General features: G+C 36.9%; 1 protein-coding gene across 1 annotated transcript in view; it reads left to right on the top strand.

Annotated features, from left to right (window-relative positions):
- LOC150108524 (cAMP-dependent protein kinase catalytic subunit alpha-like) overlaps positions 1 to 20,529 on the top strand; it is a 202,834-nt gene that overhangs the window by 144,008 nt on the left and 38,297 nt on the right. Inside the window, exon 8 of the mRNA XM_090415947.1 lies at positions 5,728 to 5,823. Coding sequence (XP_090272073.1) covers positions 5,728 to 5,823 — 96 coding nt within the window. The remainder of the gene's footprint in view (positions 1 to 5,727; positions 5,824 to 20,529) is intronic.

Genomic DNA, 20,529 nt, shown 5'->3' with positions numbered 1-20,529 from the left:
CATTGTGGAGGCAGCAGAAGAGAAGTGGAAGTAACCAATTTCATGAGGTCTACAAAGACCAGGCAAGGAGGGTGACTTGGTTGGTGAGAGTAGCTAAAGAGAGGTATGAACAGCAGTTAGCTAATGAAGCTAAAAAGAATCCTAGGGAATTCTTTCGATATGTAGCCAGCAAAAGAAAGAATGATTATGGAAGGATGACACTAATTGGAGGAAATGGTATAAAGACAGCTGTTGCAGAATGTGTGGTGGAGATACTTAATGAGCAGTTCATAAAGATCTTTCAATCTTGTGATTGTGACTTCATGGAGAGATTAAGAGCAGTTGATGATGGGGAGGAGAGACTGACTGTAAGTGAGCAAGAGGTGTTTGGGGAGTTGAGTGAACTAGATGTAAATAAGGCTGTGGGACTTGATAATATATCACCGCGTATTCTTAAGGAATGTGCCAGAGAGTTGACACCTGCCTTGACATATTTTTTTAATATGAGTCTTGCACTTGGTCAAGTCCCTAAAGAGTGGAAGGAGGGCAAGATTGTGCCACTTCATAAAGGAGGTGATCAAACTCAAGCATCAAACTATAGGCCTATCTGTGTGTCAGGTGTTGTGGTTAAGTTGTTGGAGACGCTTGTGAGAACTAGGATCCAGAGTTGGGTTGACAACAATGGTATAATCTTTGATGGACAGCATGGATTTGCTAAAGGGAGGTCGTGTTTTAGTAATCTACTTACTTATTACAATAAAGTGACTGCTTCCTTGGACAGAGGAGAAGGATACACAGTAATATACTTGGATTTCGCAAAAGCTTTTGATAGAGTACCTCATGATAAGTTGACAGTCAAACTAGAGCAGATGGGGTTGGATATTAGATTAGTGCATTGGATTGGAGACTGGCTATCTGATAGGTATCAACAAATTGTGTATGGGGGTGCAATATCCAGGAAAAGGAAAGTCACTAGTGGAGTGCCTCAGGGATCTGTTTTAGGGCCATTACTATTTAACTTGTATATTAATGATATTGGCGAAGTTATGGATGGAGATATTCAGTTGTTTGCAGATGATGCAAAGTTGGGACGAACCATAAAGAGTAGTGAAGATGTTGTGGCCTTGCAAGAAGACTTGAATAAATTGAGTGATTGGGCAAGCAAATGGGGATGTGAGTTCAATGTTGCAAAATGTAAGGTTTTAAAATTTGGAAAACAAAGATGGGATGCAGAATTTATGCTTGGTGAGAATATATTGTTGGAAGTAGAGGAAATAAGAGATCTGGGAGTGATAGTGGATAAGGATCTAAAATTTAGGGGACACATCGCCAAAATTGTGAAGACAACACAAAGACTTCTGGGAATGATGAAGAGGACACTGACATGTAGAAGTAGGGAGATTCTTGTTCCATTGTATAAGGCTTTGATTAGGCCACACATGGACTATTGTGCCCAGATTTGGTCACCTGGTTTTCAGAAGGATGAAGAGATGTTGGAAAGGGTCCAAAGGCGACTGACTAAGGTAGTTTCTGACCTCTGGAATGTCGAGTATGAGGAAAGATTGAAAAGATGTAATTTGCAGAGTCTAGTGGAGAGAAGGAAGAGGGGAGATATGATAGAGACCTACAAGTTGGTAAGGGGTTGTTATAGGATCAATGGTGGAGAAGTTCTACAGAGAATAGTGGGAGATCAGGGGAGAACCAGAGGTCATCCCTGGAAACTGTATAAAGAGGGTGTTTGTAGGGGAGTGAGAGGCAGGTTTTTTTCGTGCAGAGTTGTGAATGATTGGAATGCCTTGCCTGAGAGTGTGGTGTCTGCAAGGATTTTGAATGTGTTTAAGACCCGGTATGATGAGATGTGTGAGATAAAAGGACCTCCTAGATGAGTCTTTGACTCCATGAGGTCTTGTTTAATAATAATAATAATAATAATAATAATATAAAAGGAAATAAATTAGAACAGGTGCAAATATACATATATCTTGGACACTTGATCACAGAGAATGGAGGACAGAAGATGAAATTAGAAAAAGGATTGAAATTGTAAGGTACTACATCCTCTGCAGCAGTTACCATGCTACCACTTTCATCCATTAACATCATCTGGCCATAATCATTCTTCTTTCTGCATGCCAAATATCAAAATACTCCATAGGATTTTTCTTGGTCTGATTTGCTAATCTCTGCTGATAGTACTTTTGTTGTCCTAACTCACTCTCCTAGTCTGATTTTTATACTCTTTGTGCACTATACATCTTGTGCTGTCTCCAAAAGTGCCATCTTTTTCCAGATTTCATACTTAATCTCTTTATTCATGCATTTGACATCTACTTTATTCAGCAATTTGACTTTCAGAATATATTCACTCATTGATACTGTTAAGTATTCTTTGCCAATTTCCAAGCAGTATTTATATTGCTTTTGAATTCAGAAAATCAGATGAATCCATCCTGAAAAATAAAATTTTTGATATAGATTATTTGATATTGATAGAACAAGCAAAGCTAGTATGGTAAGGGAAGCCAGCAGTGTGAGAGTGTTCGAGCCAATTTTAGCTTATGGCTTTAGCAGTAGATTTAAAACAGAAAAAATTGATCGAAGATTAGAGACCACAAATGGCAATTCTGGGAAAAATTAGGTGAATAACAGTATCAGTGAGAGAATGATATGAAAAATGAAGCTATTAGAACAGAATCTGATATCATTAGCATTTCAGAATGTGTGAGCTGAGCTCTCTAAGGTGGTATGGCTACGTAAAAAGAAAGCAGGCAAAAAGGCTAGAAAACAAGTTTCATGATACATAATTTTGATGGTAGGAAGAGACTAATGAGAAGGCAAAGATCTACACAAACTGATGCAGTTAGTAATTCTTTAGCAGACTGTAATATATAATCTGACAATGCATTGAAGTCTTGATAATTAATTATCATAGTATCCTGTGCACCTCACACATTATGCAGTTTGCGTGATTGTGAATTCCTCAATTTATGAGATTAATTTTGAGTAGTAGAATGCGGTTTCATAAAATAACAACATACATTTTAGTGATGACAGTTTCATTGAGGTAAGGCCATAACTACTATGACATATTTGGAAAATTCTAGGAGAGAACACCAAACACTACAAGAGAAAGAAGTGAGTATCGGACATGATGTTAGAAAAGTAGAGAACAGCAGGGAAATCATGTCTTGAGGATTCAATTTTATTTTTACACTAATGCATGAATTAAAAAAAATTATGTGGTTTAATTTAGCAGCTGAAGATACTAAGCTGCACATAATAAGAGTTACTGAATCTTAGCTTAATGAGGATGCTCTTGATCAAGAATTACACGAGTTGACCTATAATGTTGTCAGTTGAGTCCAAGTAAGAAGAAAAATAGGAGAAGTGTTATTACTTGTAAGGAAAGATATAAATTTTGAAATTGATGAACCATTAAATATGTGGCAAGGAATTTGGAACAGTATTGTTGATAAATTACAAGCTATAAAATTAAGAGTGGGAGTATGTTATTATAGCAAGAAATCCAGTGGTATACATAGCAGCTAGTTCAATGAGTTAAGAAAGTGCAAGTATAATAATAGGTAATTTTAATATTGGTGATATTGACTGTGTAATTGAACTGGCATTAAATAGAATAGGCAGTTTTTCATGAATTGAAGATATCTTTTTAAAGCAACATGTATATAAACCTGCTAGGGATAGCATGCTTTTTAGATTTAATATAAGTATCACAGGAACTAAGAATTGGTCATATCATTTGCTTAAAGATATAGTGAGATAGTGACATTCAACCTCAGCATGGGAATTAAAATTAAGGGAAGAAGCTGTGATCGGGATGTTGCAAGGCTAGAACTTTAAGAAAACTAATGTTGAAAACCATAAAAGAATCAGAATTTATAAATCTGAAGTTGGAATTTACTGAAATGAATAGTAATAGTTAATTGAGAAATTTTATTCATTCTATCATAATCAGATGTCTGAATTTATCCCAGGAAATAAGTTTAAAAACAAAACCTTTCATATGTTATATGAAAAAGCTTTGAGAAGAGAGAGAGAGCATCAATATGAAAAATTATCTGAAAAGTATGATAAATATTAAAAAAAAAGTTAGTATTAACTAAATCATTCATTAATGACTATAAAGAGTTTTGATAGATTATGTAAAAAAAAGAGTCAAACAGAATGGAAATTAGGGTAATCAGGTAAGTTCCATGTTTGGTCTCTAGATCATGGTTTCTGGAACAGGTAAAAAATAGATAGAAAATTACAAACCAAAAAAAATAAAATTTAAACAATCCTTTAACCCCCCCCCCCAAAAAAAACTCCTACCCTGTTTTATTCTTCTAACTCTGGGTATAGAGTCTGATACTGCTTCCTTTAAACACTGCTTGACTACTTAAATATAAAGAGCCAACAGGCTTCATTTTGGCGATATAAACATTAATTAAATTAAGGGGGATATTAGATCCCACATTGTTTTAAAACCGAATGAGAAACTCAAAGATTGGAATCAGAGAGTTTCATGCCGAATATAGTAAAAAAAAAAAAACTATAAAAGTATCGGCGAATACTAGCGTGAGCTAAATGCAAGTAGTCCTAGAACGTAGTATAAACACGGGCAACTCATTGCAAAGGTGGGTAAAGTTCTGATCACTATTCTCGGATACATTTCCTAGGAAATGTGTTTTTACATTATGGAAAATACCAAGAATAGCGATCAGAACTTTACCCACCTTTGCAATGAGTTGCCCATGTTTGTACTATGCTCTAGGACTACTTGCATTCAGCTCACGCTAGTATTCGCCGATACATTTATAGTTTTTTTTTTAATACTATATTCGGCATGAAACTCTCTGATTCCAATCTTTGATTTTCTTATTCAGTTTTAAAACGGGATCTAATATCCCGTTAATTTAATTACTGCTTGACTATCTTAGATAGTCAAGCAGTATTTAAAGGTCAAGCTATCTCTTCCATGCACTGCTAACATGTTTACTCTCCAAATCTTCATGCCATAGAACTGTTACAATCTGGCTCCTCAATTTGTCATAATTACCTACTTTGTAATTCTACATGACTGGCAGTCTTGCAGATCAAGACTTCATGATCGCTCTCCCCCATTTAAGGTAATGTTGCTACCTTGGTTAAAACCAAGTCCTCAGATGCTATCACCAGATCCAGTACTCTTGAATCCCCTGGTTCCCTCCATTACATGCTATCTCAAGTAAATATCTCTTAGTAGCTAAATAAATTCCATCTGCTTCCCTCCCTGAGACCACTTCTCCTTCCAGTCTATGTCCCCACAGTTGAAATCCCACATAATAATTACTCATCCTGTGCTCATTGTGCTAATTAGGTGATGCATGCCATCCACAATCTCCCTTACAATGCAGATAACATGCATCGACTAATCAGCTTATCACGTTTAAAAAAAAATGAATACATACAATTAAATAGCAATGAACAAAAACCAGTAGTACTGTTATCATTCCTCTACTGGGACTGTGGCACTAAGCCCAACATGAAAGGTGGAATTAAGCCTAAGATCAGAGGTTTGGAAAGTGGGAGTATGTTGGTTCCAGGTTAGACAATACAAAAATTATTGTATATTATTTAGTACAATAATGTAATAATTAAGAATTAAAATTCCTCTATTTTTGAAATCTGAGCTTTATTTTAATATTTTTTAGAAAACTGTATACTATAAAAATTTATATAAGAACAAAAGCATTTTTTATTATGCAGTTGACAGATCTTGGATTTTCGAAAAGGGTAAAAAGTAGAACCTGGTCTACTTGTGGCACACAAGAATATCTTGCTCCAGAAATATTTCTTTCAAAGGTAATGCCTTTTTTTTTATTTTCCTTTAATTCTCTAAGTTCAATGTCATATCTTCACATAATAGTGCTATTATTACTGGCCAGACACCTCTACTGAGTTCATGCTCTAATTATGGAAGCACTTTTTTACAACATTCACAAAACATATTTTTGACTCCATGGAGACCTGAATAATAATAATAATAATAATACATGCTGTGAGTGTTGGAAGAAGAGTTTCACAATGAAGAGTGCTGTTTTCCCACTAGCAATTTATTCCTAGCAAACTAGCAATACTTATGAGAATGTGACAAAAGCATGTTTTCCAGGTTCAAATATAAAGGATGTTAGTGAAGCTATAAGTTTGCAGAAAAAAAGAAGTGGATGAATTAATTGTAATGAAGAGTAAGAAAGTAAAGATTGTGAGTCTGCTGCATCAGATTGGTTAGAATTGAGAAAAAGCCATGATTGCCAATGAGTCAATGAGAATATTGTGCAGGAGGAATAGTGTTCAGTTTATAGATATGTGGAATGAATTTGATGGATGTATGGACCTGTAAATGCCCGTTGGACTGCACTTAAATGGTTCTGGAGTTAGGCACTTGAAGAAAGTGTTGTTCAGTGACAGTTTGGAATCAAGCATGTGTGTAACCATACCTGGCATAGATAAGTATGAGAGCAAGAATGACTATGAAGAGCTGGGTGCAGTTTCCCAGGTTTTCAGTCTGAATGGGCAGGTAATGACATTATGTAAGTGTAACTGTGGGGCCAAGGGAATGGTGAAATGAATGTACATGAATGCCTAAAGTATCAGAAATAAAGGAGAGGAGTTTTTAGCATTGTCAGCTCAACTTGGCCAAAAATTATTGGGATCAGCAAGACCTGGTTGTCAGAGAATGATGTAGTTACGAGGGTGGTCTGAAATGTTCTCGGCCTAACAATGAAAAAACGAATTTATAATGTCAGAATTATTTTTATTTTTCAACATAATCTTCATTAAGGCTAATGCATTTATTCCGGCAATGCTCTAGCACCATTATCCCATCCCACAGGGATGGGATAATGGCATGGTTCTCAGTAAGATCTGCAAAATCTGGATAATAGTATTCTCAGTAAGATCTGCAAAGTACCCCTCTACAGCTGCAATCACCTCTTGATTTGAAGACCAGTGAGGAAGAGTTTTAGTTTTAGGAAAAGATAGAAGGCAGAGGGAACCAAATCTGGGGAATAGAGTGGATGTTCCAACAATTCATAGTGCAGATCCCTTAATTTTTCCGTTGCCAAAAAACTTTTGTCTGCAGGTGCATTGTTCTGATGAAAAAAGATTTTTTTCTTCTGCAAACCGGGTCTTTTCTCACGAACTTTTTTATCTACTCTGGTTAAAAGATCGGAATAAATAATATCCCCCAGTTATTGTTTTACCCTTTTCAAGATAATTAATAAACAAAATGCCTTTGGCATCCCAAAACACAGATGCCATGACTTTTCCTGATGATGGAACCAACTTTGTCTTGTTTGATGCTGAACAATTGGCTACTGTCCACTGTTTTGACTGCTGTTTGGATTCTGTGTGTAATGATGAATCAAAGTCTCATCCATAGTAATAAATCGATAAACCCATAAACTTTTATGAACTTCAAATGAATTTCATTTGATGTTAAACCTTCTTTTACAAAGAATTTTATAACCACATGATACTCAATTTTATCCATTTCAAGGGATATAGACAACAATTTTGCTTCAGACAGCTGTATAAAATAAACTACTTCATAGAATGACTTGTAGTTTCACATAGATGCTTATGACAGATGTACCAACTTAGAAAAAAAAAAAATCTTGTCCATAGTATTGCCATCTATGGTTAAGGCTGAGAACTATCCCTCATACAAGGATAGATGGATATTGTATTTTCATAGAAGACAGAAGAATAGGGCAAGAGGAGAAGAGGTATTATTAATGATAGCTGAAAATTTTCAACCAACAAAAATAGAAATTAAGGAAGATTGTAGATCTGATGGAAATGGTTCATTTGAGGCTGTTTGGTGTGAGATAGAGGCCAGTGGAACAAACTATATTGTTGGTTGCTGCTATAGATCTGGGGGTCCAGGAGAAGATGGATGACATACACCAGCAGATTAGCACAATGAGTGCAGACCAAGCAGTTATCATGGGAGACTTCAACTATGGTGATATAGATTAGAAGGAGGAAAGGATACATGACAAAATGGAAATAGAATTTATAAAATTAGTAAGGAATAATTATCTGAAACAGCATGTGACAGTAGGGAGCAAGAGTTTGAGTGTGTTGTATCTGGTAATAGCATCAGAAGATCTATCTATAACTGCAGTAGCAACTCTACCTCCAATCGGGGAAAGTGACCATGCAATTTTGTCCTGGGAGGTTGCTCAGCATGTGCAAATTTCAATCAAGAAAGGGTTTATGTGGGACTACAAAACTGGTGATTATGCCAAACTTAGGAGACAACTTGGAGCAGTGCCATACCGGCCTGGTTGGCCGACTGGTTAGCGTATCTGCTTTCCAGCCAAAAGGCTGCGGGTTTGAATCCCGCCACAGGCATGGATGTTTGTAATTGGCTGTAAAAATACTAGGCCAAAGTAAATCCAAAAGAGTTTTTTTTGCTACATAGCAAGTAATAGAAAAAATGATCATGGAAAGATAACTTTACTCAGTGCTGATAGTAGGAATGTGACATTAGCAGAAGAAATAGTTCAGTTACTAAATGATCACTTTGCATGGGTATAGTGTATCATCCAGGTGATGAAGTTACAGTGACTGAGGTGACAGAGACTGATGTGAGAATTGAGGTAGATGAACTGGAAGTACTCAGTATATTGAAAAATATCAATGTGAATACAGCAATGGGCCTGAATGTTACATCTGTGCTTGTGCTATGATAATATTCAAATGAACTGACAGTGCCTCTGACGAAGTTGTTTAATCTAAGCCTCAGATCTGGCAAGGTTCTAAGAGAGTGGAAAAAGGATAAGATGGTTCCATTACATAAAGGTGGCTCCAAGACAGAAGTAGCAAATTACAGACCAATTAGTATCTCTGGAGTGGTGGTTAAAATATTGGAAAAGTTGATGAAAGTAAAATTCAGGAATGTGTGAATAGCAATATGATACTTTATAGGGGACAGCATGGCTTTGTAAAAGGTAGGTCATGCCTCAATAATTTATCATTTCATAATAAGGTGACAGCAAAATTGGATAAAGGAAATGGCTACACCATGATACTGTTTTCAAAGACATTTGACAGAATATTGCATGGAAAACTATTACATAAGTTGGAGCAAATGGGAATAGATATGAGGCTGGTGGCATGGATGGGGGGGGGCTGATAGATAGACATCAGAGGGGTGGTGCATGGTGGAGTGGAATCAAGGCAAATGAGGGTGACTGATGGAGTGTCCCAGGGCTCTGTGCTAGGACCACTACTCTTTAACCTGTACATTAATGATATAGCAGAAGATTTGAAGGGGGGGGGGGATATTCAGTTGTTTGCCAATCATGCAAAACTAGGAAGGGCAATAGTTGATAAAGGTAATAATAATAATTGTGGAAGGAATATAAACACCAATGTGATCAGCATACCCATGAGCAGTATAAGCACAAGCAAGAGAGTAACTAGTATGATAAAGAAGTAGATATTGTACAGGATGATTTAAATAAATTGGCAGTGTGGACAAAGGACAATGGTTATCAATTCAATGTTGTAAAATGTAAGGTAATGCACTTTGGGATGAAAAGATTACATACTGCATATCATATTGATGGTACTAGTTTAGAGGAAATTAATGAGGCTAGGGATCTGGGAGTGATGGTGTGGTGGATAGAGATTTGGAATTCAGAGGACATACTTGCAAGAGCTGACAAAATAGCTCAGAGGATTACTTAGATGCTGAAGAACACATTGACAAGTAAAGCTAGGGAGGTTATTATTCCTCTTTATAAGGCTATAATTCAGCCATATGTTGATTACTGTGCACAGATTTGGTCAGCTGCATTTTTTGGAGATTGGGAGGTGGTGGAGAAGATTCAGAGACAAATAATCAAGCTGGTGACAGGTCTGTGGAATGTTCTCTGTGATGATATATTGAGGGTATGTGGGTTGCAAATTTTAGCAGACAGGCAGAGGAGATAGGATATGATAGAAACTTATAAGTTGCTAAAGGGATACTATAGGATTGACACAAAAGAAATTTTTCAATACATGGGGGGGGGGGAATAGGGTGAAAACAAGGGGTTCACACTTGAAAGCTGCTTAAGAATATGGTTAGTAAGGGTGTGTGGACTAGGTTCTTTACTTGGAGAGAGGTGAGTGAGTGGTGGATTGCCAGAGGTGGTGGTTGTGAGTGCCCCAAAAGTGAATAGGTTTAAGGAGATGTATGATAGGTATTGTGTTAATGGATAGAATGGGTCTCTCACGATGAGTGTTTTCACTCCATGGAGTACCCATATAAATAATAATAATAATAATAACTTATTTCACTCATTCACCACAAATATGAGGTTTCACTCATCTAGTGACATATCTGTTATGCTGTCTCCTAAATTCATTCACACTTTTCATATTTACAACACATTCTGGCAGTGTATTCCACTTACTAACCACTTTACATGAAAAATATACTTGTTTCCTTTTATACAGCTTCCAGGGATGATCTCCTGTCCCCCCCCCCTCTTTCTCTTTCTTCCACTCTTTGTATAATATTTTCTGTTTTAATCTGGTAAAATCCTTCAGTAACTTAAACATTTTTAATTTGCATCCCTTCTACCTATCCTCTAAAGTTCTAGTGCTGTAACTTTTATTTCTTCAAACTCTCTGCATATTCAACATTCCAGAATCCTGGTTATTGCTTTAGCTATAACTTTCTGAGTTATAGCTAAATTTGCTCAGTTGATTCAGAATCAACTGAGCAAATTTAAGCAAAGCAGTTCAGGTGGAATTAAATTTTTTTATCTAGTGGTACGAGCACTTATGTATATTTGTCTTTATCATAGCAGAAGTTTGGTTTGTGGTCTTTACAACTCTTGCAGTACGCCCCTTCAATTTTGCATTTCTGTCAGCCATCATCCCCATAACTTGAACCTCATCTGCTTCCTGGATCCAGCACAGTTCCACTACTATGGCACACACAACATTAATTACCATTTCAACATTATTAAGTGTATCGAAGGCCATAAATCCCACTCATCTGTCAAAATGAAAAGCCCAATCACAGCAGACAACTGAAGAACAAACATTAACAAATAAGTTGAACATCAGTAGCCCAAGAGTAGAACCTTGTGGTATGACACTGAGTATATTATCCTTTTCTGGGATGTTGCTTTTCCCCATACACAACTTGCTAGTACTTGTCAGACAACCAATGTTCAATTCATTCCACTCTCTCTCTCTCTCTCTATTTGGTGATAAAGCTTTTCATAGATCTGAAACCTCATTCAGCTTCATCATCATCACAAATTGCAACATCACTACTATCATCTTGGCATTGAGCATGTTCTTCCAGGCCACTCAGCATCTGCTTTAAAATTTTAGGTAGAAGTTCAGTTTAACCAGCAGAAAATAAACCTGAAGTACTATTTCTCCTGCTCTTGAGAATGTTCATAATATGTAGTGGTTCAAACATTCAGCTGTGCATCTTAAAAAAAAGTTGCAGCAAGATATTTTTGCCTAGTTGGAAAGTATATTTCACTTGACAAAAAAAAATTTATGTTCTTGTTTTCATCTATATTTTTTACCTAAGCATAAGCAAACTTGCCTAGTTGGCCAGGTGGTTAATATACCCACTTTCTAACCAACAGACTGCAGGTTTAAATATTACTCTGGGTATGTACGTTTGTGTATGTTTTTAGGTAGGAGATGAATTTCATCTCCCAGCATGAGACCACTGCTTCACTTATTAGAGGCCTGAAGAGGTTTGAAAAAGTTCTATGTTTAGTCTCTAGAACAGGGTTTCCAGATTATGTAAAAATATATATAAAAAAATATTAAAACTATATTGGTCCCTCATTGGGGGATGAGGGATCAAAAGATCAGTAACACAATAATGCCATGTGTGAACGAATGGTTAAGAGAAAAAAGGAATCTGTTAACAAGTATAAATGAATAAAAAAAATTTATTGTGTGTGTGTGTGTGTGTGTGTGTATGTCTCACGCCCATGAAAGGTTGTAAACCTGAAGTTCATTAGTACTGTAGATAGGCTAAAAATTTTTTTAAGATTTTCTTCAAGTTTATTTATTTATATTTGTATTTTAATTTTTCTCATAGTCCATAAATCTCCTCTAGAAACCAAATTAGGGCTTTACAAACCACTTCAGGTATTAAATAAGCAGGACAGTGGTCTCACACCAAGCAGTGAAATTCATCTACCACCTAAGAATAATCATGAACATACATGCTCACAATTAGATTTGAACCTGCAGCCTGTTGGAGAGTGGATATGTTAACCACTTGGCCAACCAGGTTGGCAAATGAATGAAAAATAAAAATGAATAAGTAAAAAAAAAAAAAAAAAAAAGCTTTAATCCACCTGTTGTACTATAGGTTTACAACTTTTAACAGGTGGGAATTCTATTCAAAATAAAAGTTTCTATGTGAATATCTTCATAACCGAACTACTCATTCATATTGTTCGCTCACCGATTAGAGATCCTTCGACACTTCTGCGCATGTCAGAAAAAGGAGAATCCATTCCGATAATAGGGTAATCAGTCTGTATTGTGGGATGAGTTGTTTATTATTACAGGTCGGAAAATTAACTTCTCTTTTATGATTATTGTAGTTAACTATGTTGCTTGTATAACAGTTGGAAAATTTTACTTATAAAGCATGTGATTTCACGTGTTGGCGACCAATTCGTACGTCCTTCATTTCTTTCTCTCCTTCAACACGAATCAACTATTCTTGGCAAGACGCCAAGCAGAGACCTACAAATGGTGGGCGAACTATACATATATATGTGTATGTATGAGGAAAAGTAGAGTATATGTATATATGTATATATATATATATATATATAGATAGATAGATAGAGAGAAAGCAGTTGACTTCACAGTTTGCACTTTGTATATTTCTTCTTGAGTATAAGACACTTTCCTGCTCATTAAAAAAACTTGCTCCATTTATTAAGGTAGCTTAGTATTTCCACATAGCTAGCTCCCTTTGATGTGCCCAAATGAAGGTCATACAGAGAACATTAGCAGCTATAATGGGCAGAGCAGCAGTCTGTTTAGGTGAAGAGCTGAATACTGAGGAGCTATTATCTGCAATTTAGGGGGGAATCGATCCATGTAGTGTCTCTTTCAGCTACTAGTCCTTTCTTGTACCAAGCAGTGATATTCTTTCCTTTTATAGGGGATTTTTGCTGTTGGCATGATGTAGCCCGCTACTTAGATTGCCCTCCCCACTTGACGGTAAGTTTTCAGTAGCTCTGTTGACTTTGCATCAGCAACGAATGACTTTTTTATTTTCATCTTTATTTTTGCTGGCAGCCTCCGTAGCTCAGTCGATATAGACGAAGCCCTTTGGTCAGAAAGACCTGGGTTCGATTCCTGTCTATGACGTGTGGAACCTTTATCTGGTCATCTTTTGACTAAAGGTGAGTTAGCCGGTCTCATACGGAGGTAGAGGGTTTTTTCACCCAGAAACTCGGGTTTTTCGTCCCTCAGAACAGGCAAATCGGCCCCATGAACACACATGGATTACAGTCAGGAATACTAATGACAATATGTGGAAGAGATAGGGTCCTCACCACAGGTCGTTATGCCTGTAGTTAACCATGAGTCACATCATGGTAGTCAGCTTCCTAGGTAGGAGATGGCACATGAATGGGATGGGATTTTTGCTGACAATGTTTAATGACTGTGCAGAATTTTCTTCACTGGCAGGCTTTGCCTATGGGATTTCTGCTGGTGGTTTGGAATTTTTTTCTAATAGGATTATTTATAGAGTGACTTTGTTCACTTAATAATTTTCTCCCTTTTATCTTTTTCTTACAGATCACTCAATTATGGCTTGACTTCTACCTCATGCAAGAATCCTTGGGTTCAAAGAGAAAGAGAGAGAGAGAGCATGTGTTGGAAAACATAGTTTCTAAGGCCTTGCATGCAAGTAACAGAGTGTATTTGAACAGGAAAAGAGTATTATTATTATTACTACCTAACACAGCTAAGAAGTTCAAGAACTCATTGCAGGAGGTCAAGCACTCATACCACATAATCCACAGTCACCATTATTCAATCCTCCATCTAAACTGTCGCCATCTACAAACTGTGCCACAATAGTGTTTTCGTCTGTTAATTGCATATATTCTCTAGACAATTTGCTTATATGTGAGATGAAAATCCAAGTTTCTGGAGAAAAAAACCCTGTTACCTCTGTATAAGATTAGCTAACTCCTAACTTACCTCATAAAGTCCACATAAAGACTCATCTTATTATAATGAGAATCAAACTTAGGTCTTTTCAAATTGAAGGATAAATTGTTCATCATTCTTCCAATTATATTATGGAGGCAGTTTAAAAAAACCTTACTTTCCCACACTAAAGATCAATTAACTTTGAAATTGACAGAAAAGGTGCAGAAAAACTTCCTTTAGTGTCAGCAACTATTCAAACCTATAATGATCTTTCTTCTGCACTGCATACCCACCATCATAGAAATTACCACTAAGCTATGCAAGTGAATGATTATCATTAAAAAATTTTTACATGTTTAAAGAAGTTTGTGTGAGCAAGTGGATATACTGAGTCTGAGGAAACTGAGTTGCAAAGATGAAAAGTAGCTAAAAATGGCCTCAGTAACTGTGGCACAGGAAGGAGTGACACTTCACAGAGCAGAGATCAGAGAGAGCGGTAATAGGTATGCTTCTCCTACAGTGAATGGAAGATCTTGAAGCAAGATATCAATAATGCATGGAAGTTGTTTTTATATGTGAATTTTGTATATAGTATTAGGTTAAGGATTAGATTATCCAAGAAACTTGATCTAGAGATCAAATGTGGAACTCTTTTATGCTTCTTCAAGCCTAACTAGAGTGGTGGTCATGTACTGTAAATGAAATTCATCTACCCTTTAAAGCCATTCACAAACATCCATGTCTGCAGTGCAATTAGAATCCACAGCCTTTTGGTTGGAGAACAGAGACATCTATCGGCCACCCAGACTGATGATCAAGTTTGCCATCAGAAATTGCAAACTGTATATGTACAGTAAGAAGAATAAATTAATTTGGAGTGAAAGGAATGATTCATATTCAAACAGAAATTTCAGAGGAGAAGTTATATTGAAGATATAAAGCATGCATAAAGACTCAAGCCAAGAAAAAGATACAGTATAATATGGAAGAAGGAGTTAGAATATGAGAGGAAATTGGTGCAGCTGGCTAATCAAAAATTTGAGGAGTTCTTTGTGTATTTGTGTGCATGGTCGCGAGATTGAAGTGCTGGACAGAACAGAAAATATACATGAAAATTGTGTGTGATGTAACAGCAGATAGGATTGAAAGAGAGGTTAAAAGTGACACTACTGAGAGAGAGAGAGAGAGAGTAAAAGTGTTGATTGAAAGAATAGTAGTAGTATGATGGATGTAAAAAATGAAGAGTTGGCTGTACTGAGGGAGATAGCTCAGTTACATGGAGGATACAAAGGATGAAGTGGGAGCTGCAATGAATGTAGAAACATCTGGCGAGTCTGTCAGCTGATATCAGAAAGAAAGAAGTGTGAGATAAGAAAAATGAGTGCTTGACTAAGAGAGAAGGAAAGATCAAGGAGCAAGTCCTGTACAGCAATTCTATCATTAAGAGGTATGATAGGCAAGAGATTGACAAAATCATGTTTCCCAGGTGCAAAAATTAATGATGTTAATGCTGCTATTAGAGCAAAAAAGGGTCAAGTGAAAGAGTTGATCATTTTGGCTGAAATAAATGATTTGAAAGGAGAAAAGTATGGGTTGTGGGGAAGACATAAAAGAATTACTGGAAGTAGCAAAAGAATGAGAAAGTTAAGATAGTGAGTTTGCTGCTGCAGTATGACAGAGTTGAGAAGGAGGGCCATAATAGCAGATGATTCGATGCATAGGCTATGCAGGAGGAGTGGTGTGGTATTTGTGAATGTGTGCAGTGAGATTGACAGACAAAAGGACTTATACAAGAAGGATAGTTTGCATCTGAATGGATTTGGTGTTCAGAGTCTGGTAAAAATGCTGTTGAATGAAGTGAAAATGGATGTGCAAAATCAGTGAAACTAGAGCTTTTAGGGAGGGGGGCTGTTGAGGGGATATTATTGTTATTATTATTATGTGACACCTCCAGGGAGTCCAAAGACTCATCGAGGGAGAATGTGCCAACAGCATTGAACGATTGAATCCCTTCCGACTACTAACCGCACTCAAGCTTGCTTAACTTTGCTGAGCCATTAGTAGCAGAGGCTCTACCAATTAGTCAACAGGCAGCTGAGTGCAAGAATATGTATAATATACCTAAGTTACTATGACTGGTAACAATCCAGATTGGGATAGTTAATATAAAGCATCAGGATAGCAGTAGGCCTAAGGGGCTTTTACACTTTATGTACACTAATGCCAGAAGCATTCGGAACAAGGGGGAGGAATTTTTGCCGTTGGTTAATTCATCCTCTCCAAAGGTTATTGGCATTAGTGAGACATGGCTGACAGAAGATGATATAGTTAAAGGAATAGAATGTGAAGGGTATAGTGTTCAGGATAGAGAGAAAAGAATGTTTGGAAGAGTGTTATTGATGATAGCCAATGAACTGCAACCAAAGTAGGAGTTCAACTGCAGGCCAGTGAAAATAGCACATTTGGGGCTATCTGGTGTGAAACAGAGGCCAGCAGAACACTGTACAGTTGGATGCTGATTTATAGAACAGGAAATATAAAAAATGATGGGGATAAGCATCAGCAAATAGGCTAAATGAGTGGAGGACAGGTAATTATTATGGAGATTTCAACTATGAGAAGATAAATTGAAAGGAGGAGAGAACACATGGGAGAAAGGATATGGAATGGAATTTATTATGCAGTTTCTGAGGAACAATTACTTGAAACAGCATCTGATGGAATATACAGGGGTTTCAGAGTGCTCGATCTAGTAATTGCATCTGAGAATTTATCTATAACCAATATGACCTCTTTGCTGCCACTTCATGAGAGTGATCATATGGTCTTGACCAGGGAAGCAGCTAAATATGTGGAATTTTCAGTTAAGAGAGGATATATGTGGAATTACAGAGCTGGTAAGTATGACAATCCTAGTCGATTGCTTGGATCAGTGCCATGGCATGTGAAACTGCAAGGGCTGGATGTTGATAATGCATGGGAAGTGGTACTTCCCATGGAGTACTTGAAGGAAGTAATGGCAAACTGCCTACCTAGAGTCATGAGAGTAAATCAAGTGGGAATTAAATGGATGAATATCATCACATCGACATGGAGGAGATTTTTCATAGAATGGGAGAGAGAGAGGGGGGGGGGTAGGACAAGAGGTCATCACTGGAAACTGGATAAGGAGAGTGTGAGCAGATGTTTACATGGAGAGTGGTTGGTGAGTGGAATACATTGCCTGAGTGTGGTGGGTGTAGACACAATGAATCATTTTAAGGCACAGTTGGATCAGCATTGTGTGCAATAGTGTGTTCCTCCCACGATGAGTCTTTGGCTCCATGGAAGTCAAATGTTAATAATAATAATAATAACTAAGATGGAGCTGCAAAAAAAAAAAAAAAGTGGAGGGAATTCAAGGAGAAAGGTGACCTGCAGGCACATGAACAGTACAAAGTATAGGTCGGAAGGGTAAGCCAATGTGGTAAGAAAGGCAAAAGCAAAGTATGAAAGGAAATTTGCAGTGCAGGCCAAACATTATCCCAAACAGTTCTTTTGATATCCTGCAAGTGAAAGGAAGAATGTTTATGGCAGAATGATTTTAATCAATGCCGATGGTATGGAGGTAACTTAATCAGTCGAAATAGTAGAATTATTAAGTGAACACTTTGCAAGAGTATATCATCCAGGTGGAGATATTGCAGTAATGATAGAGGCAAAGACTTATATGGAAACTGAGGTAAATGAAATGGAGGTGCATAGCATATTACAGAACCCTAATGTGAATACCACTATGAGATTAGATGGTATACCAACTCAAGTTTTACGTGAAGGTGTGATGTCAGTGCCCTCGACCACATTGTTTACTCTAAGTCTCGGCTCTGGGTTAGTCTCAAGAGGGGTGGAAAGGGGAGGGAATAATTCCATTGCATAAAGGAGGCTTCAAGACTGATGTAGCAAATTACTGACTAATCAGCATATCAGGAATTGTTGTCAAGGGTCTGGAGAAGTTGGTCAAGAGCAAAATACAGGAATAGATAGATGGAAATAGGATCTGTATTGGAGAAAACATGGTTTTGTGAAAGGTAGGTCATGCTTCAGTAACTTGCTCATGTTTTTTAATACAGTGACAGCTGACTTGGATAAAGGTAATGAGTTTACAGTGATACTTCTGGACTTTGCAAAAGCCTTTGATAAGATATAACATGGAAATCTAATGAATAAACTGCAACACATGGAGATGGATACTGGGCTGGTGAAGTGGATAAGAGAATTATTGATGGAGAGATAACAGAGAGTAGTTTATTCAGGAGTAGAGTCCAGAAGAAGGCCTGTGACTAGGTGAAATGACAGGCAGTTTACATTTCTTAAATTAATTTAGAGAAATTAGTATTACTGCATATGCAAAATTGGCTATCTTTCAGACAATCAATCTTCAATTCAATGGATTAGTCTAATATCCAACCACTCTATTTGACTATCATCTTGTAATACAGTAAGCTATCAAAAGCCTTTTCAAGGTCTAAGTAGACTACTGTGTATCCACATCCCATATCCAATGCTGCTGTCACCTTATTGTAATAAGTAAGTAGATTACTAGAACATGACCTCCCTTTAGCAAATCCATGGTGTCCATCAAAGATAATACCATTGTTGTTATCTCAATTCTGTATCCTTCTCACCAGTCTTTCCAACACTTTAACCCCAACACCTGACTCACAGATTTGCCAATAATTATGAATTCTGTCACTTCCTTTATGAAGGGGTACAATCTTGCCTTCCTTTCACTCCTTTAGAACTTGACCCAATGTAAGACTCATATTTAACTAATATGCCAAGGCAGATGTCAATTCCCTGACATATTCCTTCAAAATATGCAGCGATATATCATAAATTCCTACAGTATTATCAAGTTTGCTTAATTCCCCATAAACCTCTTCCTCAAACTCATTGTCAGTCTCTCCTCTTCCTCATCCACTGCTCTCAAACTCTCCATGATGTCACATTCACAAGCATGAAACACCTTTATGAACTAGTCATTAAATATCTCAAATATATCCTCCACAGAAGTTGTCCTTATACCATTTTCTCCAATCAATGTCATCCTACTATAATTGTTCTTAGTTTTGCTGTCTACATATCAAAAGAACTTCCTGCAAATTTTTTTTTTTTTTTTTTTGTTGGCTTCATTTGCTAACTGCTGCTCATGCTGAACTTTTGTTACCCTTACAAACCAAGTCACTCTCCTTGTCTGTTTTTTGTATTTCTCATGGAATTGATTATTATCCCTCCTCTCATGTCTCCATAATGCCTTTTTCTATTGCACACTTAATCTCTTCATTCATCCATTTCACACCTACCTTATTTAATCTTTGACCTTTGGAATACATTTAGACATTGCTTCTACTAGACAGTTCTTGAATATCACCAAAGCAGCATTGATCTCCTTTCCACCCAACTCCTCATTCCAGCTGCATACTGTCTCCTGAGTTTTTCATAATCACCAATCTTGTAGTTCCACATATACTCTTTCCTCACAGAAGACCTCACATGGCTGGTAACCACTCAAGTAATCACTTCATGGTCACTCTCAGCCAACTGGAGCAAGATTTGGCACCTCATTTATATAGAGAATAACATCTTCTGATGAGATGATCAGATCCAAGACTCTCAATCTCTGTTACATACTGCTTGAGATAATTGTCCCTCAAAAACTAGAGAAACTCATTTTGTTTTACTACCAGTTGCTATTTCATCATCCCAGTCTATATTGCCATAATTAAAATCACTGATAATTATCACCCTTTTCCCATTTGCATATACATTTCCTGGTCCCTATTCTCCACATTACCAGATCTATAGCAACATCTGATTAAGTATTTCATTCTATTCACCTCTATCTCACACCATGCTGTCTCAAAACCATTACCACTATTTCCCATTGCATTTCTACCTTGTATGGATACAAGGTAGAAATGCAATGGGAAATAAGCGAAAAAAATTGATGGAATAAGCGAGACATGGTTGGATGAGGACGACATTTTGACAGGAATAGGGATGGAAAGGTATGATGTATTTCATGAAGATAAAAAAAAGTAAAAAGGGAGGTGGAGTACTTCTGATGATAGAAAAACATTTATGCAAGGTAAAAATGCATAAATCTTTTTCTATCATCAGAAGTACTCCACCTCCCTTTTTACTTTTTTTTATCTTCATGAAATACATCATACCTTTCCATCCCTATTCCTGTCAAAATGTCGTCCTCATCCAACCATGTCTCGCTTATTCCATCAATTTTTGGGTGAACAAACTCAATCGATGCAACCATTTCATTTCTCTCATTTCTGATACTTCTAGCAT

The sequence above is a fragment of the Typopeltis vanoorti genome, chromosome 3 (genome assembly GCF_054136105.1).
Source record: "Typopeltis vanoorti isolate ZY-2024b chromosome 3, IOZ_Tvanoo_1.0, whole genome shotgun sequence".
NCBI classification, from domain to species: Eukaryota; Metazoa; Arthropoda; class Arachnida; order Uropygi; family Thelyphonidae; genus Typopeltis; species Typopeltis vanoorti.
Note: the sequence above shows the minus strand (reverse complement) of the source record. Positions and strands in the feature narration are given on the sequence as shown.